The following is a 16,033-nucleotide window of genomic DNA, read 5'->3' on the forward strand; positions in this document are numbered from 1 at the left end:
TCAGGCGCGGCCGGTAAGGTTTTTTGCGTGGTTGCCGGAGGGTTAGGTCTGTTTTGGTCAAGCGTGCGTTGCCTCGCATCAAACACAGCCAATGTAGGGCTGCTTTCTATTCATCTGCTGAAGAAGTGACTTGTGTGTCACTGATATGTTTGCAGACAAGAATTCAGTGCTTTTTCAGTGCTTTATTACTTCTCCATTCAAATACTCAACATTTAATTTGATCATCATTTGATTTGTCTGGTCAAAAAATGTGTCACTGGGCTTAGTCGGCAGAGTAGCAAGTCTCGTAAAATATGTCAATTAAACATGCCAATTCCAATCAAAAGTATAATCGCTTTTCCATTTCAGTCTTTAACAAGGGTGAAATAATCTGGAGCTAATCTATAACAAGCAAATCCAATCACTGAAGCCGCGGCCTGTTGTGAGCTGAGGCTCTGCCAGACTTTGATCGCCATGGCGGTAAATTGATTAGCAGTGATCTACTGGTTCCTCTCAAATGCTGATCCTGGAAAATCGGTTCACGTCTTTGCCTTTAGATGAGGTTGTGGTTGAGCTCCGAGCCGTTTCTCCTCCTCTCCACGCTCTCCTCTCTGCACAGCTCGGTAACAAGGCAACACAGAAGGCAGCCACTGTTTCTGCCCGCTGCCTTCATTAAGCTTAGCTCGGTCTCTGGCTGTTCGAGCTCGCCGGCTGCAGATTCACAAGAGCGGCCAGGATGGGAGGTCGCTTGTAAATATGAATATAATTAAAAGTGACTCGCAGAAGACAAAACCACTTGAATTTGAAGGAGAAAAGGGTCAGGTGTGGATCTTAAACTTCCCCCCTGTGCGCCCCACCCTCTGCACTCGTACCCACTCACCATCACTACCTCACATGGCGCGCGCACACTCACACACACACAGTTAAGCACATAAGAAGAGTGTGTAAAGTGGGAGGCACCTGATCTCTTCAATCATCCCGGTTGCAGTTGTGATTAATCTAAAGTGGTTCGTATTTACAACACAAATTGCCAGGACAGACAGGTAGGAAATGAAAAGTGTCCACAATTTCTGTGGGGCATGTCCGACATCAAGGGCAAAAACCCCAAAAGAGCTTTAATGCAGAGGGACTAATGTGGAGTCAGGACCATTATAAATGCATTGGCTGTCTCAGTCGGAGCACTTTTACCTCACATCCTTATGCAGAGATTATTTAAAGTGACAGTTTGGTTAATGACAAGAGAGTCTTTGTAATGCTTCCACTTTATTGTGTGAAATTTAGATTCTTAACCTTGAGCAGTCCCCCCTGTCCTCTAATCCTCAAACATTATCTCAGCTCAGTATTTTGACTGTCAGTCAGTGGAGTTCCACAACGTTGGGTGCTTTTTCCTTTCTTTTTTTTTTTTCTTTTTTATCAGCGGGAGGCTCAGCTGAACAAGTGGTAGCTCAACAATGAGAGAGCGACACGAGGGGGGCTTCATGTTTTCAAAGCCCGTCGCTCGTCTCTGAAGAAATTAGTGGTTTCGTGTTAAAGTTCAGTGGATATTGAACGTTCCTCTGATGCTTTGCCGCGTGCTTATCAGTCGTGTTACGACTCTGCCTTCGGTCGGCGTGTGTGTTACATAAATAAGAGATTGGAGGGAGGGAGACGGGAACGGTTAAGTTTGATTTATGTGTGTATTTGTGGAAGCGATGGTGCTTTTCAAACCGTCTTTCATTTTTTCCTTTCCTTTCATCTTTACCCCGAAACGTGCAACAACCCGCTCACCTCTGCTGCCCCGTATTGTTTTTCTCTTTCATTCATTCAATCACCTTTCTCCCCCTTATCTTTCCACCTTTCTGGTGTTCCCTGACTTTCTTTGACCCTTCCTCCAGATCAGGGGCTAGAGGTCGCATCTTGCAGCTCTTGCAAAATCAATCATAGGTCAAACCCTTCCATCTGCCTCAAAGGCTGCCACTGAGGGTGTGTTTTCTGCGGTAATAGATAGCTGACTGGATGCAGGCCAGTGCGTGCCGAGAACAAGCTTTTGCGTCTCAATTTACACGACGCGTTCATTCCTGCGGTCGATCGGGCTTGTCATCAACCGCTCCGTCCGTGTACACTGCAGATGCGTGAGATTTTCCAGGAATGATAAATAGTCGCGTGCCGATGCGTCTGTAACTGGTGCGAGGGTTCGCGGGGGGAGAGTGACAGTTTTTCGACAGGTTGACAGGAAAACGATGCAGAACAGAGCGACGGAACAAGTTTGTTCCTAGAAGTGTTCAGAGCGGTACAGTGCCGTGGAGAAAAAAAAGTGGCCGCATCTTTTATTCATGTTCAGTTGTCGAGGTGTCAAGAGTTTTGTCAAGCCTCTCACTGTTCGGTTAACCTTGTCCCTGTGAAACATTCTGTCTCTATCTCTTTGGTTAAACATTACTGCCACGCCACCGGGGGGAACAGAGAGGGGACAGGATGGGAAAAAAACGGAGGGAAAGGAGGAGAGGAAGAGGTTCCGCTGATTCCCTTTACCTTTTCATCATTAAACAAACATGATCTCTTGCCAAAAGGAGTGCAAGAAGAAAGCCGCCCAAACAGGAGAGAAAAGGCAGAGAGGGAGAGAGAGGAGGAGGAGGAGGAGGAAGAGGGGAGACAGAGGGTAAAAGTGATGAAGAAAAGAGAAATGGGGGAGGTGGGGTGAGGAGACGGAGTACCTGTGTGCAGAGCAGAAAGGTGTGCAGTCCATCATCTACAGACAGGCAGACAGGGCTGTCTGGGGAGTTTATTTTTACCTCGATATGAGAGGAGTCTGGATTTGCCACGGCGGTCTGGTAGCACCTTTTCAGTGGGGGTTCTAGGACAGCTGCTCTCCCGGTGCGACCATCTTTTACACCCGACCACACACAATCATGCTCGTGCACACACAAACACACGCAGACGCAACAAACTCCAGGTCAGAGCCGGTGCTGTCACGCGTCACATCTGCTGCATGTTGTACATCTACACGGAAGCCAACATCGATAGGACAAACAAAAAACTGCTCAGGAACGGCTCTAAGAATGTGACAATGAGCTCCAGGTGTCACCCGGCCTCCAAGTTCAGTGTGCGAGATGAGTTGAAGGCAATGCGAACACCACTTTCTTAATCTCTTTTTTTTTTTTTTGTGGTGCAGGGAATCAAATCCCCCGAAAGATGTAATCCCAGTGTACTTGTTCCCCAAAGTGTAAATTGCTGCAAATATTTTTCACCTCTGCAGTAGTTGATTTATTCAAAAAAGGGTTGATGAGGTTTCAGACACAAAGACCTTTCACAGAGTGACGCAGCGCTCGAATACAGCTCACAATTACATGACGATCTCTATGGCATTAGGGACTTTAGATATTGTATGGTTTTGACAGTTCATGGGGATCTTGATGTGGTGAGTCGTTGCATGTGATTATATGATTGTGTACGATGGACTGTTGTGTAATTATGAGTTGCATCGAAGCACTCTGTCACTTTGCGAGCGTTATGTCCTGAGAAAGGTCTTTGTGACTGAAACAGCGACATTGGTAAAGACATCTATCAGTGCAGAAAGACTGGGCGGGGATTTGCTCTTTTTCACTGGCCTTCAAATTCCCCAGATGCCAAGCCGATCAGTATCTGTGGGACATGCCGGACCGTGGAGACCCCGCTGTGAATCGGACTTGGCTCTGACCCGTGGATGCATGGGCACAGAACCTTTTTGGGTTGACCTGTGGTGTCTCGCACCAGCGTGTTTTTTGTCCTGTGGTTTTTTTTCCGAGCTGGGGAAAAATGATGTGTGCCAAGTGGCATCCACATGAAAACCAGGACCCAAGATTTTCCAGCAAAACCTTTCATTGTAACGAGATGATTTTTCACGTTGCCTGCTAGTCCTCTGTAATGTTGTGCCTCATCGGTGTATGAATATCTGAATCGCCTTGTCAAATAATCAACTCAGCGGAGCATTTAAGTCATTTACAGAGCATGAATGGCAAACATGCATCAATTACAGCTACTGTGTCACCACGTTTTCACAGTGTTTTTAGACGATTGTGGATTGGAGGGTCAATCATTAATAAAAATAATCTCAGTACACCAACTTTTAACTATTTTCTTCTGTGGATGAAGGCATAAACTGAACGTATAGCGCATCTCTGGTAGATGAAAACACTGAGGCAGCACCTTAGGAATCCTACCACTCAGCCCTTAACCTGCTTAATATTGATTTTAGGGGAAATGTGAGGATCAAGCACAAATGTTCCTGCACATTACCCCCCTTTGTTAAACTCATGACAAAAAAATCTCATTATTCGTGTGCAGCGACTACATGTCGTTACAGCAGACTCCCCGTCCAAACCTACAGGGTGCTATTAGGAGTCAGTGATCTACTATTGATCTCCTGTGGATCAATGTTTATCTTGTATTTATAGACCCAGTGGATCGTCCCCCTCCTCTTCTCTGTGTTGCTGTTAGCACCGGCACAGACACGATGGGAGGAGAATTGATTAACAAATCAAGCTTGTAATTAATTCTTACTGTGATCAAAGCCTTGTGAGGAAGTGTGTGTGGAGAGCCCCCGAGGAACGGGGCTGAGGTGTTTTACAGTGCTGTCCCGCCGATTCCTACTCTTATTACCTCGCTGTTTGTTCTTCAAACAGGTAGGTTTTAAGTTTAGCATAAGTTAGGGTGAATCTCGAAATGCCTTTAAAGGCTGCTGTGCCTGGCTGGCGTTCGAGAGATGATTAGTGCCTCCTCAGCTGGTGTGTGTCGCCCTGTTTCTCATGAGATTTGTGACGCGACGCCCTCACACGCCGCTGCACATCGCATCTTGGCGCTGCTTTGCAATTCGTATCCATGCGTAGGCTTCTTCGTCTTTATTTTTAGGCGATCCTGGGAGAAACCTCCTCTTAAATATGGATTTACCTTAAATATGGAGTAGGAAGTGTAATTGTCTTCGGTGCTACATTTGTTTTCCCGCTCAAAAGTTGGGCAAAGATGGTTGGAAAACATTTACGCGGAAGAGCTGAAACTCAAAAAAAGTCCAGGGATGTATAAGGAGGGTCTTCCTCTTTACATCCGTTGGCCTACAACCTCCAATTCTCTTGTGTTTCTAAAATTGTTGTTTTACTTACCTAACATGCACCACTGACTGCTTGGATCTCTACGCACAAACTGACCCGCTTCTTCCCACTGTGCTCTTTCTTTTTTATGTGCAGGTTAGCTCTATACGTGTACGAGTACCTGCTGCATGTAGGAGCACAGAAGTCAGCACAGACCTTTCTCTCAGAGGTAAGTCACCAACATGCTGCACGTGCTTGTGCGTCCACCGTGAAGGGTCATGCAGTGTTTCTATCAAGTGAAGCCACTGACTGAGTAGTTGTGCGTGGACTCACAGTGCTGAGCCAACAGGTTGGCAGCAGCAGACGGGCTTTTTTTAAACATTATTCCTGCGTTTAGTGAGACGGGAGCCGCCTCGGGAGGAGAGTTGCAGCGCTCAGCCGGCAGCTGACGTCTTCGATTGACATCATCCTCTGATTGGCTCAGCAGCTGTGTCCCAGCCGATCTCTTTCAATCTCCCTCTTGTTCTCCTCGAGTCCCACACTTTCTCCTCTTTTTTTTTTTTTTTCACCTTTCTCTCTGCTACTCCTCCTGAGAAAGCGAGCTTGTCCTCACTTGAATTCTGCAAAAGGTGATGGGTTGAAAATGAGGTCAGCTGATTCCGGCGCTTGGCTGCAAATGACGGTAAATTACAGTGTAGGAGACAGTGGCTGGAGGCTCGTTGTGCCTCGGCCAGAGGAAGAGGAGAACAAAGAGAGGAGGGATGGAAAAGGTTACATCATCAGCTGGCACCAACTCTCATCACTCCGGCTTCAGTGTGTCTTCGTGCACACATACACGCACCTCTGTGTCTCTCTGGCACCCTTTCCTCCGCCATATCGCTTGCTCTCTCTTTTCCGCAGATGTGGGAGATGAAAAGGATAGGCGGTGTCGTGTTCAAGTGTGGGAACGCATTAGCTAAGAGCGCAACAAGTATAAACACAGCCACTTGTGTACAATACACGTGGGCGTGCATGCATGAGCACTCACGCACACACACACACACGCGGGGTAAACATTACGCCACGGTGTTGCTCTTGCTGGAAATAGTGGAGGGTGGAGTGAAACATGGCTTTAAAGGCCTGTTATCCACTTTTTTTTATATCATCCACATCTGTTTACAGTGTATCCCCAGGCTCAGGGAAACAAGAGCCCAGGAAGACGAGTCACGAATCGGACCCCGAATACCGACACGTAAATCAAAGACAGACAGCTCGGGAAGGACGGGAATCAAGAAACTCTCAAACTAAATTGATGGCTCAAACGAAAATACACAGAGAGAGATGAAAAAGGTTAAGCAATAGTTAGTTTGAAGGTTTATTCATACGGGTGGAAAGGTACGGCTTATCCAAAGTCTCAGTCCTCGGTGTAACGAGAGCAGCCCCCTGCAACACACAGCCTCCATCTGCCTGTAATCACACTGAAGGGATCTCGCCGTAGCACGCTCAAGGTAAATGAACAAACCTCTCGGGAGCGCAGACCACAAGAAGACAGGATATGCAGGCACAGTCAATGCTATTTTGCTTCCACGCCTTTCCATATGAAGGGGGGGAATAAAGGAGCACGCTAAACACTGCCCTGACCTGAACCGTCTGCCGTCGCGTTCGGGCCGAGCCGCAGCCAATTAAACGTGAGAAACGAGGGGTGTCTTGGCTGTTCTGCAACTTTTGCAACCATTCGAGCAATTATAAGGGAGCAAATCCTTCTTGGTCACGGTGTGTATGGAAATCGCTGGCCGCCTATAATGTTTCAAGTAAACAGTTGTCTTTCGCTAGAACTGCAAACTCAGACTGAAAGCATGTGAGAGCCAGTTCCTGACCCCCTCTAAAAAAAGAAAAGAAAAAAAAGAACTTCAAAGCGAAGCATTCCTTCTAAAAGTCAGTGTGTCTGATGTGCAGCGGAGGTCAGGACAGTCTGATTGAAAGCACAGTGAGTCAGTCCTTCCTGTTATTTTAGCACTTGTTCACGCTGCTTGTCGAGCAGGTGGTACAGCGGTCTTATTATTTTAACCATATGAAACATCTCTGTGAAGGAAATTAAAGAGATCGTGACGTGGCCCGAGAAAATTGAGAGACAGACAAGTCTGTTTATAGAGAGGAGAGGCAGACTAAACAATAGAGTCACCGCCTGATAGCAGAAGCCTGACTGCTGCCCACAGCTGCTGCTCGGGATTTGAGATGCTCGTGTGTCTTTGTATGTGTCTGCACATCGGCCGAGCTTGTGTGCAGACACAGATCATCCCGCCCTTGGGCGATGTCAGCTCTCCTGTTAGTCACTCACCTTGACTGAGGTGTTAAGGCGACAAAAGGCTTCGACTCAAGTGTTACTGTCTGAAATCCTCGGCCCCCACACTGTTTTAGTTGGAACCTAAACGCTCCAACTGACCATTTGCTGAGCCCCGCCCCGCTTACTTACTGTTGCTACAGCCGTCTCTGTTCTGGCAGAGCACATCGCACAGTTTACCATGATAAGGACGGCCGCCATTGAAATTCATATTCATTTGTTAAACAAATGATTCTTGATTTCAGACAGGAGTTTTAATATGCACCTAACATTAGGGCAGTACTGAACAGTTTGCAGCTTCGTATGAATGCGTACATTTGAAAGCTGTGTAGTCGCATTGGTGACTGTAGAAAAATGTCAAAGAAAAGTGTTTTTGACAGAAACACAAGAAAGCATAACCTTAATGTGATGGGACATGACAGTTTTGATTGCTGATGACAGTGCAGTTCCACCCAGTTTATTACTTTGTTCAAATGGGAGGATTATGTTTTTGAGGATTTTTCTAAGGGCGGTGATGTCGTAAGTATGATTACAGACTTTTCTAGGCTTCATTCGAAGACCTTGATAGAAGTTCTAAATAAATATTTACAGATACATTCAGTACAGTCCTACTTTAAATGGCGTCATGTACCCAGATTACTCAGAGGAACCTCTCTATTAGAGGAAATCGGAGAGTGTGTTTACATCACATACAGCAAAAAGAAAATCCATTGAATGGTTCACCTCATCAATGTCATTGATTTCTGTAAATATATCCTTATTCTGGAAACAAAGTGTACGTGCTTGTTGTAACGGGTCTCTTTCTGTAATCCTACAAAATAATGTTTGAATTGAGAGAAAGTCAGAAGAATTTGGGCCTCTCGCTCTCGCTCATGCCTTCAGATGGTGTTGGACAGCAGACTGTATAAACTTACCGTCGAGCATACGTCTATTTGGAAGAAAGAAGTACTGTAAAGGAAAAAGGAAAAAAAAAAAAAAAAAAAAAAAAGAAGGAATACAGGAAACAAAATCGGGAGGGCCACGCAGAAGCACACAGTGAATGACGCACTGGAAGCAGAAGGACAAATAATGCGTAAGAGGAGCAAACTGGAGGGTGTGTGGGCGGTTGATTGGGCTCCTCAGGCGAGTACATGTGTCTGACCTCACACTCCACACATCCCCTGACTTACAACACGCACATTTGAACACGCACTCTTTAACGTACTTGTGAAAAGACGGGCTTCCCGGCGCATATACTCACTTATCTACTTATGAGTCTATGGCGGGAGAATCATAATATAATCACATAATGGCATGTGTTATACCAATCCCCCTGCACCCTCTCCAACCTCGTAAAGCAGGTAATACAGGTGTCGGCTGTGTCTTTATACTTAATATGTTTCTCTCGCTCTGTCTCTCCGTCGATCCAGATCCGATGGGAGAAGAACATCACATTAGGAGAACCTCCGGGGTTCCTCCACTCCTGGTGGTGGTGAGTGTTTTCGTGTCTAATGATTCAAGTTACATTCCTCTTCACGCTGTTTTCTTCATTCCATCGTTGACGGTATTAAATAAAACGATTGTTCTCTCTCCTTCTCCTCCCGCTTCCATTTATCCTCATCACATTAATTGTCCCCAAAAGCTCTTCCTCAGGTTGCATTTTGCGAATTGTAACGCACGCACCTGAAGTCGTCAATTCCGATGATGATAATAGAATCGTACTTATTGCCTCGATGCTGGATTACCCTGCGTCTGAAGTGGACTATTATTTTTTATCTGTCAAGCTTTAATGTTTCTCTTTTGTTATCATTCTTCTCTCAGAGTGCCTCTCTGTGTGTTTTAGTGTTTTTTGGGACCTGTACTGTGCCGCTCCGGAGAGAAGAGACACATGTGAACACTCGAGTGAAGCCAAGGCCTTCCATGACTACGTGAGTCTGCACTTTCTTTACTCCTTTTGGTGCAGTTAGCACCCATCGTCGCAGGGATCTGTGCTGGAAGATGGCTTATTATGTTTAAACCAAAACGATGAATGTTAAGTAGGCAAATGGGATATTATGAAATAATTATTTTAATAAAGAAACATAATGTATAACTATGAATTGAACTATTAATGTAAAGTTTTTGCTCATCAGTTTTGAGTTTGTCTTTTACTCTGGTCTGAATGAGCAAACAGCCAGTTATATAACTGTTTGTCTTGACTGACAGTCAAAGACTTTGATCATTTGTAGCATTATGAAATAAGAAGGTCTTTGGGAAGAATGTCAGACTGTGGAAATGTACATTGTGAAGTAAAAGCAGCTGCTGAAATGAAAAGAAAATGACGGGCAGTAAACTGTCACTGTCAAAAGAACCATGATTAAATAACATCAATATTCTTGAGTCTTAAAAAGATATTTGATTAATTAAATATTCAGCTTCCACATTTCATCTTTATGTATTCAAACTAATATATATTCCCTCCACCTAGGAGGTTATGTTTTCACACATGTCCATTTGTTCGATGGTAGGTTGGCTTTTCAGCAGGTTTAAACAAAAACTACCAAACAGATTTCTGCAAAACATGGAAGGAGGAAATGTCTCGGTCCACAATAGACCCCATTGACTGATGGTGCAGATCTGACATTTTTCTCTTCCTTTCTTGGACATTGCCAGAATGGGGATTTTTTTTCCCAACATTTTTCTTAATTTCTCAGGGAATAATGCAGGGACTTGTCTTTAGGTGGATGGTGTCTATGAAGGTGGACAATCTGATGCCGATCACAGATCTAGTGAGCTCATGGTGAAGCGGTATGAATGGTTTGAAATGTAGTGTGGTCTAGTTTGACATTGGACTGACTTGACTGAATTAAACGGAACCATTCAACTTTGGCAAAGGCCATGTGCTCGACTGAGTGCCCCTCTAGTTTTATGATGTGTTTTCCTTTGATTAATAAAATGTTAAACAATTTGGGTCTCCGGAGTACTAATATTGATCAGAAGTGGTGTTAAAATGACAATTTTAATCAAAGGAATGCAGACACCTCACTCCAGTGTCTTCGTTTCATACTTACTACCTGTGAGTTTTAAATATTAAACCTTACTAGATCATCAAAACAGCAACAAGGATGATGGCAATGTCTACGAGTGGCATGTGTTTTTTGTTTTTTTGTATCACGATAATACTTCAGGCACGAAAAAGACTGAGGGTGAGGATTTAAGGCTGATTTTGCTGCTCCTATCTAACCCAATAACAATATGCTGTACAGTGTTGGGTGTTCCTATATTGCTACTTGTCTCTACAAATGGTTTTATCTCATCAAGAAACTCTGATCTGAAGTGGTGTTCAGCTGCACGCTTATTGTGACGTTAAATGTGTAGAGAACCTCCTGCACGGGGTTTTTAGTACCTGCTACTTGTACTCTACTAGGGCACGGCAGCTGTATAATGCTGCACACACACACACACACACACACACATACACCCACCCATCCACCCGAGGTACTGTGAGCACATTGCGCTGACGAGCAGACTGGGCAGGCAGACAGTGCGGCCTGCATTCTGGAAACATTGTTTATTGCCGTGTTTTTTCAGTAAGGCTCAGCTCCACTGCTGTTATAATTCCCACACATCAAGGCATGGGTTGATTTAGTCATGCACCATCCAGTAACCGGAATCCAGCGAGCGGTGCCAGGGACTCATGAAGTTTTTAGATTAGCTAGTGACTAAGAGGGAGGAAGTGTGGCGCTCCCTCTCGGGAAGTTGCGATGTGGAGGAGGGCGTTGGGGGGGGGGGGGGGGGGTGGGGGTGTGTAGGGGGGGGTCTTCTCTCTCCTGCCTTTTCATGTTGTTGTTTTCCCTCCGTAGCCTGAAGTCTGACTCATCAGATTTGTCTGTACTGTGGTTTATTGAGATGTATTGTTGGAAGTGCACAGGTCAGGGGTTTCTGCCTACTCCAGCAGGTTCGTCCCTCCTCCTCTCTGTGGTCCTCTCCCTCTCTCCTTTAGGCTTGCAATCCTGCACAACCGGTCGGGCCTCTCTTCTCTTTTTATCGCCTTGCGGTCGGTGTGTGCGCCTGTGTGTACGTGTGTGCATACGCAGGTGATGCTGCTGATGCTGCCGATGATGATCAGGGTGATGAATAGGCACTCCCAAGGACGAGGCTGCTGTGTGATGATGTCATCCCTGGCTCCGAGGAAGGGAGCTGGAGGGCAGCACGACCTCAGCCCTGTGAGACAGACAGAAAGGAGAGGAGAGGAGAGGAGAGAGGGGGAGAAAAACACGAGAGAGAATGAGTCATAAAGAGGGACAAACAGTTAGAAAAATATCCATTTACTAATATCAAAGCTCCTCTCATCACCAAAAAAACCAAAACGAACGCATTTACAGTAATTAAATCTGATTGTGCGACAGATGACAACAACAGTGTCGTGTTGTGCCGTCTTATCCGATCAGAAGGAATTCAATTCAGTGAACGATCCGGAATCTGTCTTAACGTCATTAGCATAGGCCACCGGCAACTTTCTTATTCTTACGTTTCCTGCAGGGATGTAATCAGAGAATTATAATTAGACCAATTGTAATTAGACCAAGGTCACTTTCAATCAACCGTTCCAATGCTGCGCTGCTTCTCAGATCCAATCAGAGGTACTACCCGCATATCTGCCACTCAATTAAAACAGAATGAGGGGACAACTGCAATGGCCATCGTTGGAAGACGTTGCGTGCCTTAATTTGACGCCGGTGTCTCTCTTTCAGTCTGCTTGACTTTGAGACTGACGGAGATTTTAATCAGACATTTTGATGGTAATTATTTTCAGATAGCTAATTACTGTGTGAAGTCCTAATTAATGCTGGGGAGATATAGGAGCTTGTTCACATCATCTTTGGGTACCTTTCTTTGATAATTGGTGGGATTGTGACAGAGATTTTGACTTGACTGGCAGGATTATCCCAGTGCCTACTGTAGATATAGTTGAGTTTAAATAAATCTGATTTGGAGAAACAATGTCCTAACAATGTATGTTGACAAGAGCGTGGTGTCTTGCATGCGGTTGTGTACCATATATGTCGATCGTATCAGCAGACCGACGTGTGAGCATAGTCTTCCCAGTAATCTAATATTAAAAGGGAAAGAAAGAAATGACTGATGAACGAAGTGAAGGGAGATGCAATGTTATTGATTTACATCCTCAGACGATGCTTTTCAGGCATCAGAAAGGCCGTTTACAGTTCTGTTAAGTGCTTTGTAAATTGTGTTGTTGATACTAAATGAGCGGTTTCCATTTGCGAGGGGCCATGAAGTCATAAAAACAAGTTATTTTTAAATTCTTAAGCTTGGCCCGGAAATGGCCCCATTGGAGACAAAAGTCAGATGTGAGTTGCTTTTCTGTCTCTGAAGAAGAAGACATCAATCCACCGGGGTCATTTAAGGCTTTTCCCTAATAGTGGTTTGAAAGTTGACAGCTGCCACATAGCATCTGAAAGTGGAGCACATACACCGACATGAATCCATTTATAATACAGCTTTATTGCAATGTGTCATTTCATGTTTTTAACTTATTTATGCAGGGTCAATAGTCGGGAGGGAAGTAAGAGAAACCACTCTCAGTTCTTAAATCTTCAACAATAAATCAACAAATGAAATTATAACATTTAGACCCTTTAAAAGGTTTGCTGTTAAACATGGTCCACTGATATACAAATGTGTCCGAACGAATTGTATTAAGTGCACATGTTTACATTTCCCTCGTAGGATTGTTCTTGCAAAACGAGTCTAGATGTTGGAGAGAAGCAGAACTGGTGGCAGAAGGGCTGACGAGTTAGAAAATATTGGGCGATTTTGGGAGAACTGAAGAAAACTCCACGGAGAGAGATATCTCACTCCTGATTTCAAAAGATTATCTGTGTCTGACAGTTGTACTGGTCGTGCTGTGCAGCCTCCAGATAAGAATGTGCTTATTAACCGAAGCAAAGTCTTTGGTTGAAAAAATTAGTCTCCCTGGATGAATCATGGTTTTTGTCTGAAAAGTGATTATTGTGAATGAAAATGTGCAGGTTGTAGTGAAAGTCTGAACAAAAACAACAGTTGCCGTCATCAAACTGTTGGGGCTTTTATGCCTACTTGTTCGTCTCATAAACGCGTGACGGATTCTCAAAAAGGAGAGCTCTCCAAAAACAAGAGTTTAGTTTAGTTATTCAGTGAACCAGGGGGAGAAAAAGTAGGCAAATAGAATAAACGTTAACTCCCCAAAGTGTTCATGTCGAGGCCTGCAGATGTTTAGAAGTATATTTAGTACATTTAGATAATTAGAGTAAAGTGATTCACATGTTTTGTTGTTTTAAAGTGACTTTTGTCTTTTAAAAACCAATACAAAGGCCATAAAATAAACTTGTTCATTTTTGGCAGAAAAAAAGGTGCATTTATGTTTCTAGTGAAACAACACATGAACGGTCATGACTTGATAAACTTTGCAGTCGATCTGTCAAAAAACGAAAAAGAATTATGGCAAATAAGCTCTCGTAAGTCGAATCACAGAAATAGTCAGCAATAAGCATGAATAGCTATTTACACACTGTGTGGGTAAAACATACAAGAAAGCCTAATTCTCCTCTACAATCATTCACTACATGTTTACAATCAGACGGGCAAGAACATTAAAATATGCACTTTTTCAGACCAGTGGACTTGGGATCTATACGGGTAAATGTTTTTAGGACCCCCTGTCCAGCTACTTTATTTCCACTGTCCGGCTTCTTCATATACTCTGTAGAAAGCCCTGTTCTTTGTTTTCCTCACAAAATGAGTCTTTACCTTCCCCTGATTTACTTTTCTTCAGGTACTGATGTTCGGCAACCACATAACCCCGTAACACAAAATATTTCCCCCGAGCGCTGCGATAGAAAGCGCTGTAGTGTTGAAATGATTAATTATTAAAGTTTAATTTCCTCCTAGCACAAGGATGGCAATATCAGTCAACCTTTTTTTCTGGTTGAAATCTATGTGTGTACCCAGGAAAAGTGTTTGGGCTTTTAGCTTACAAGTTTGTCTCGTCAAAGTGTGAATGTGTGATGGATTCTCACGGGAAAAAAAAGCCCCCAAACAAGAGTTTAGGCGACGTTCAGTGAACCGGAGGAAGAAATGGTAGACAAATATTGGGGGGAACCAGACCACAAGTGCAGAATCAGCCGGGCTTGCAGCCTCTCTGGATGACAGGCAAATAAGATGGGCATTCAATTGGAAAAAACTGAAAGGCGGACAGTCTAGCTGGGAAATATTTCTGACTTCCTAACATTCAGCAAAATTATGAAAATGTTGCTGACACATCATGCAAAAATTAAATAAATCACGTATGTTAATGAGGCGATTCTTATGTAAATTGGTAAAAGACGGACAAAAGGGTGACGGATGGATGAGCTAGCAGACACAACATGTTTAGTATAGAGGCAGCTGTATATTTAAAGCAAGGAGAGCCAGATATCACTGTGTGGAATCAAAGTGGGAGATAGCCAGAAACTTGCAGTGAAGAAGAGATCAAGATGCAGAGAAAACCCTGTTTGATTTGAAAAAAATTCTCTGTCTCAAACTGCTCAGTCTTACGTTTATACTGTCTCACCAGTGTGTGTGTACTTTTCTGTAGGTATTTCTGTTTTTGTGTTGTGTCAACAGGACAAAATGTTCACCATAGATGCAAGATCATCTTATAGTTATCCAAGTAGCTTGTTTTATGTCTCCAGACTCCTTCCCAGGCAATGGTCTTTTTTCTGCTTATAATGATCTCCCTCCAAGTCGCCCTCGGGAACTCAGATCAAATCCAATTAATATCCCAACTCAACAGTCCAACTTGTCGCAGCTACGTTATTGAATGTGGGACTTCCTTTTCCTCTGAAGTCGTCTTCTCGGCCAGAGCTGCCTCCCAACAAGCTCTTTTCTAAACTTCTCCAACCTTCAGTCTGAAGCTGAACCAGCTATAACTCGTCTTTGCTGCATATTGTTGCAATTAAAACCAGCTGCGTTGAGCCTTTTGAAGATACTCGTACCTCTTACTGGAACCAATTACAAACTGAATATTAGTTGGTTCCTTTAACTATTTCATTTCTTCCTGTGGGCTGTAATTTATCAGAAGATGATATAAAAAGTGATGAGAAATGCTTCATATTTGTGCTAAAATGAGCTGCAAATTCAGTCCTCCTTCAGCCTGCAGTGATAACAAAACTGCAAAGATCCAGTTGGGGACTGATGTTTTATTATCTGATTATGAATTAACATAAAGCAAACCTAAGAACGCTTGATTAATTAGCATGAAACAGAGACTTGAATTTTGTTAAGAACCTGTGTGTGTTTATGTATGCATGCGTATGAAGAGACAGAGCAAAAACAGCAGGGACAGAGAAAACCTAGAAACAGAGAACGTGTTGGCTCCAACTATTGTGGGTAACAAGCTGATTCCAACCAGTTGAGAACCAATGGGGGTTGGGGAGACCCCCAGTCTGTTTCCAGGGAAACAGAGCCCTTTCTCCTCCTCTGTCTCTCTCTCTCTCCCTCTCTCTCCTCTGTATATGTCTCTCTGTCTTTCTCTCGCACGCTCCCATGTTCCGTCTTGGTGGTGTTGAGGAGGAGGGAAATCTGGAGGTGACTCACTGTAACATCATTGCCATGGCAATGAAGAGCAAGCCCGGTGTGGAGGGAGCGAAAGGGAGAAAGCGAACGGGAATTTCCATAGGTTCAGCAGAGATAGAAA

The 16,033-nt window shown here is 44.1% G+C and overlaps 1 protein-coding gene across 2 annotated transcripts in view; it reads left to right on the forward strand.

Annotated features, from left to right (window-relative positions):
* The window catches only part of ssbp2a (single stranded DNA binding protein 2a), a 56,234-nt gene that overhangs the window by 19,618 nt on the left and 20,583 nt on the right, over positions 1 to 16,033 (forward strand). For both annotated transcript variants that reach the window (XM_030416791.1, XM_030416792.1), the window contains exons 2-4: positions 5,175 to 5,247; positions 8,748 to 8,809; positions 9,161 to 9,245. In XM_030416791.1, coding sequence (XP_030272651.1) covers positions 5,175 to 5,247; positions 8,748 to 8,809; positions 9,161 to 9,245 — 220 coding nt within the window. The remainder of the gene's footprint in view (positions 1 to 5,174; positions 5,248 to 8,747; positions 8,810 to 9,160; positions 9,246 to 16,033) is intronic.

Source organism: Sparus aurata, chromosome 5 (genome assembly GCF_900880675.1).
Source record: "Sparus aurata chromosome 5, fSpaAur1.1, whole genome shotgun sequence".
Taxonomy (NCBI): domain Eukaryota; kingdom Metazoa; phylum Chordata; class Actinopteri; order Spariformes; family Sparidae; genus Sparus; species Sparus aurata.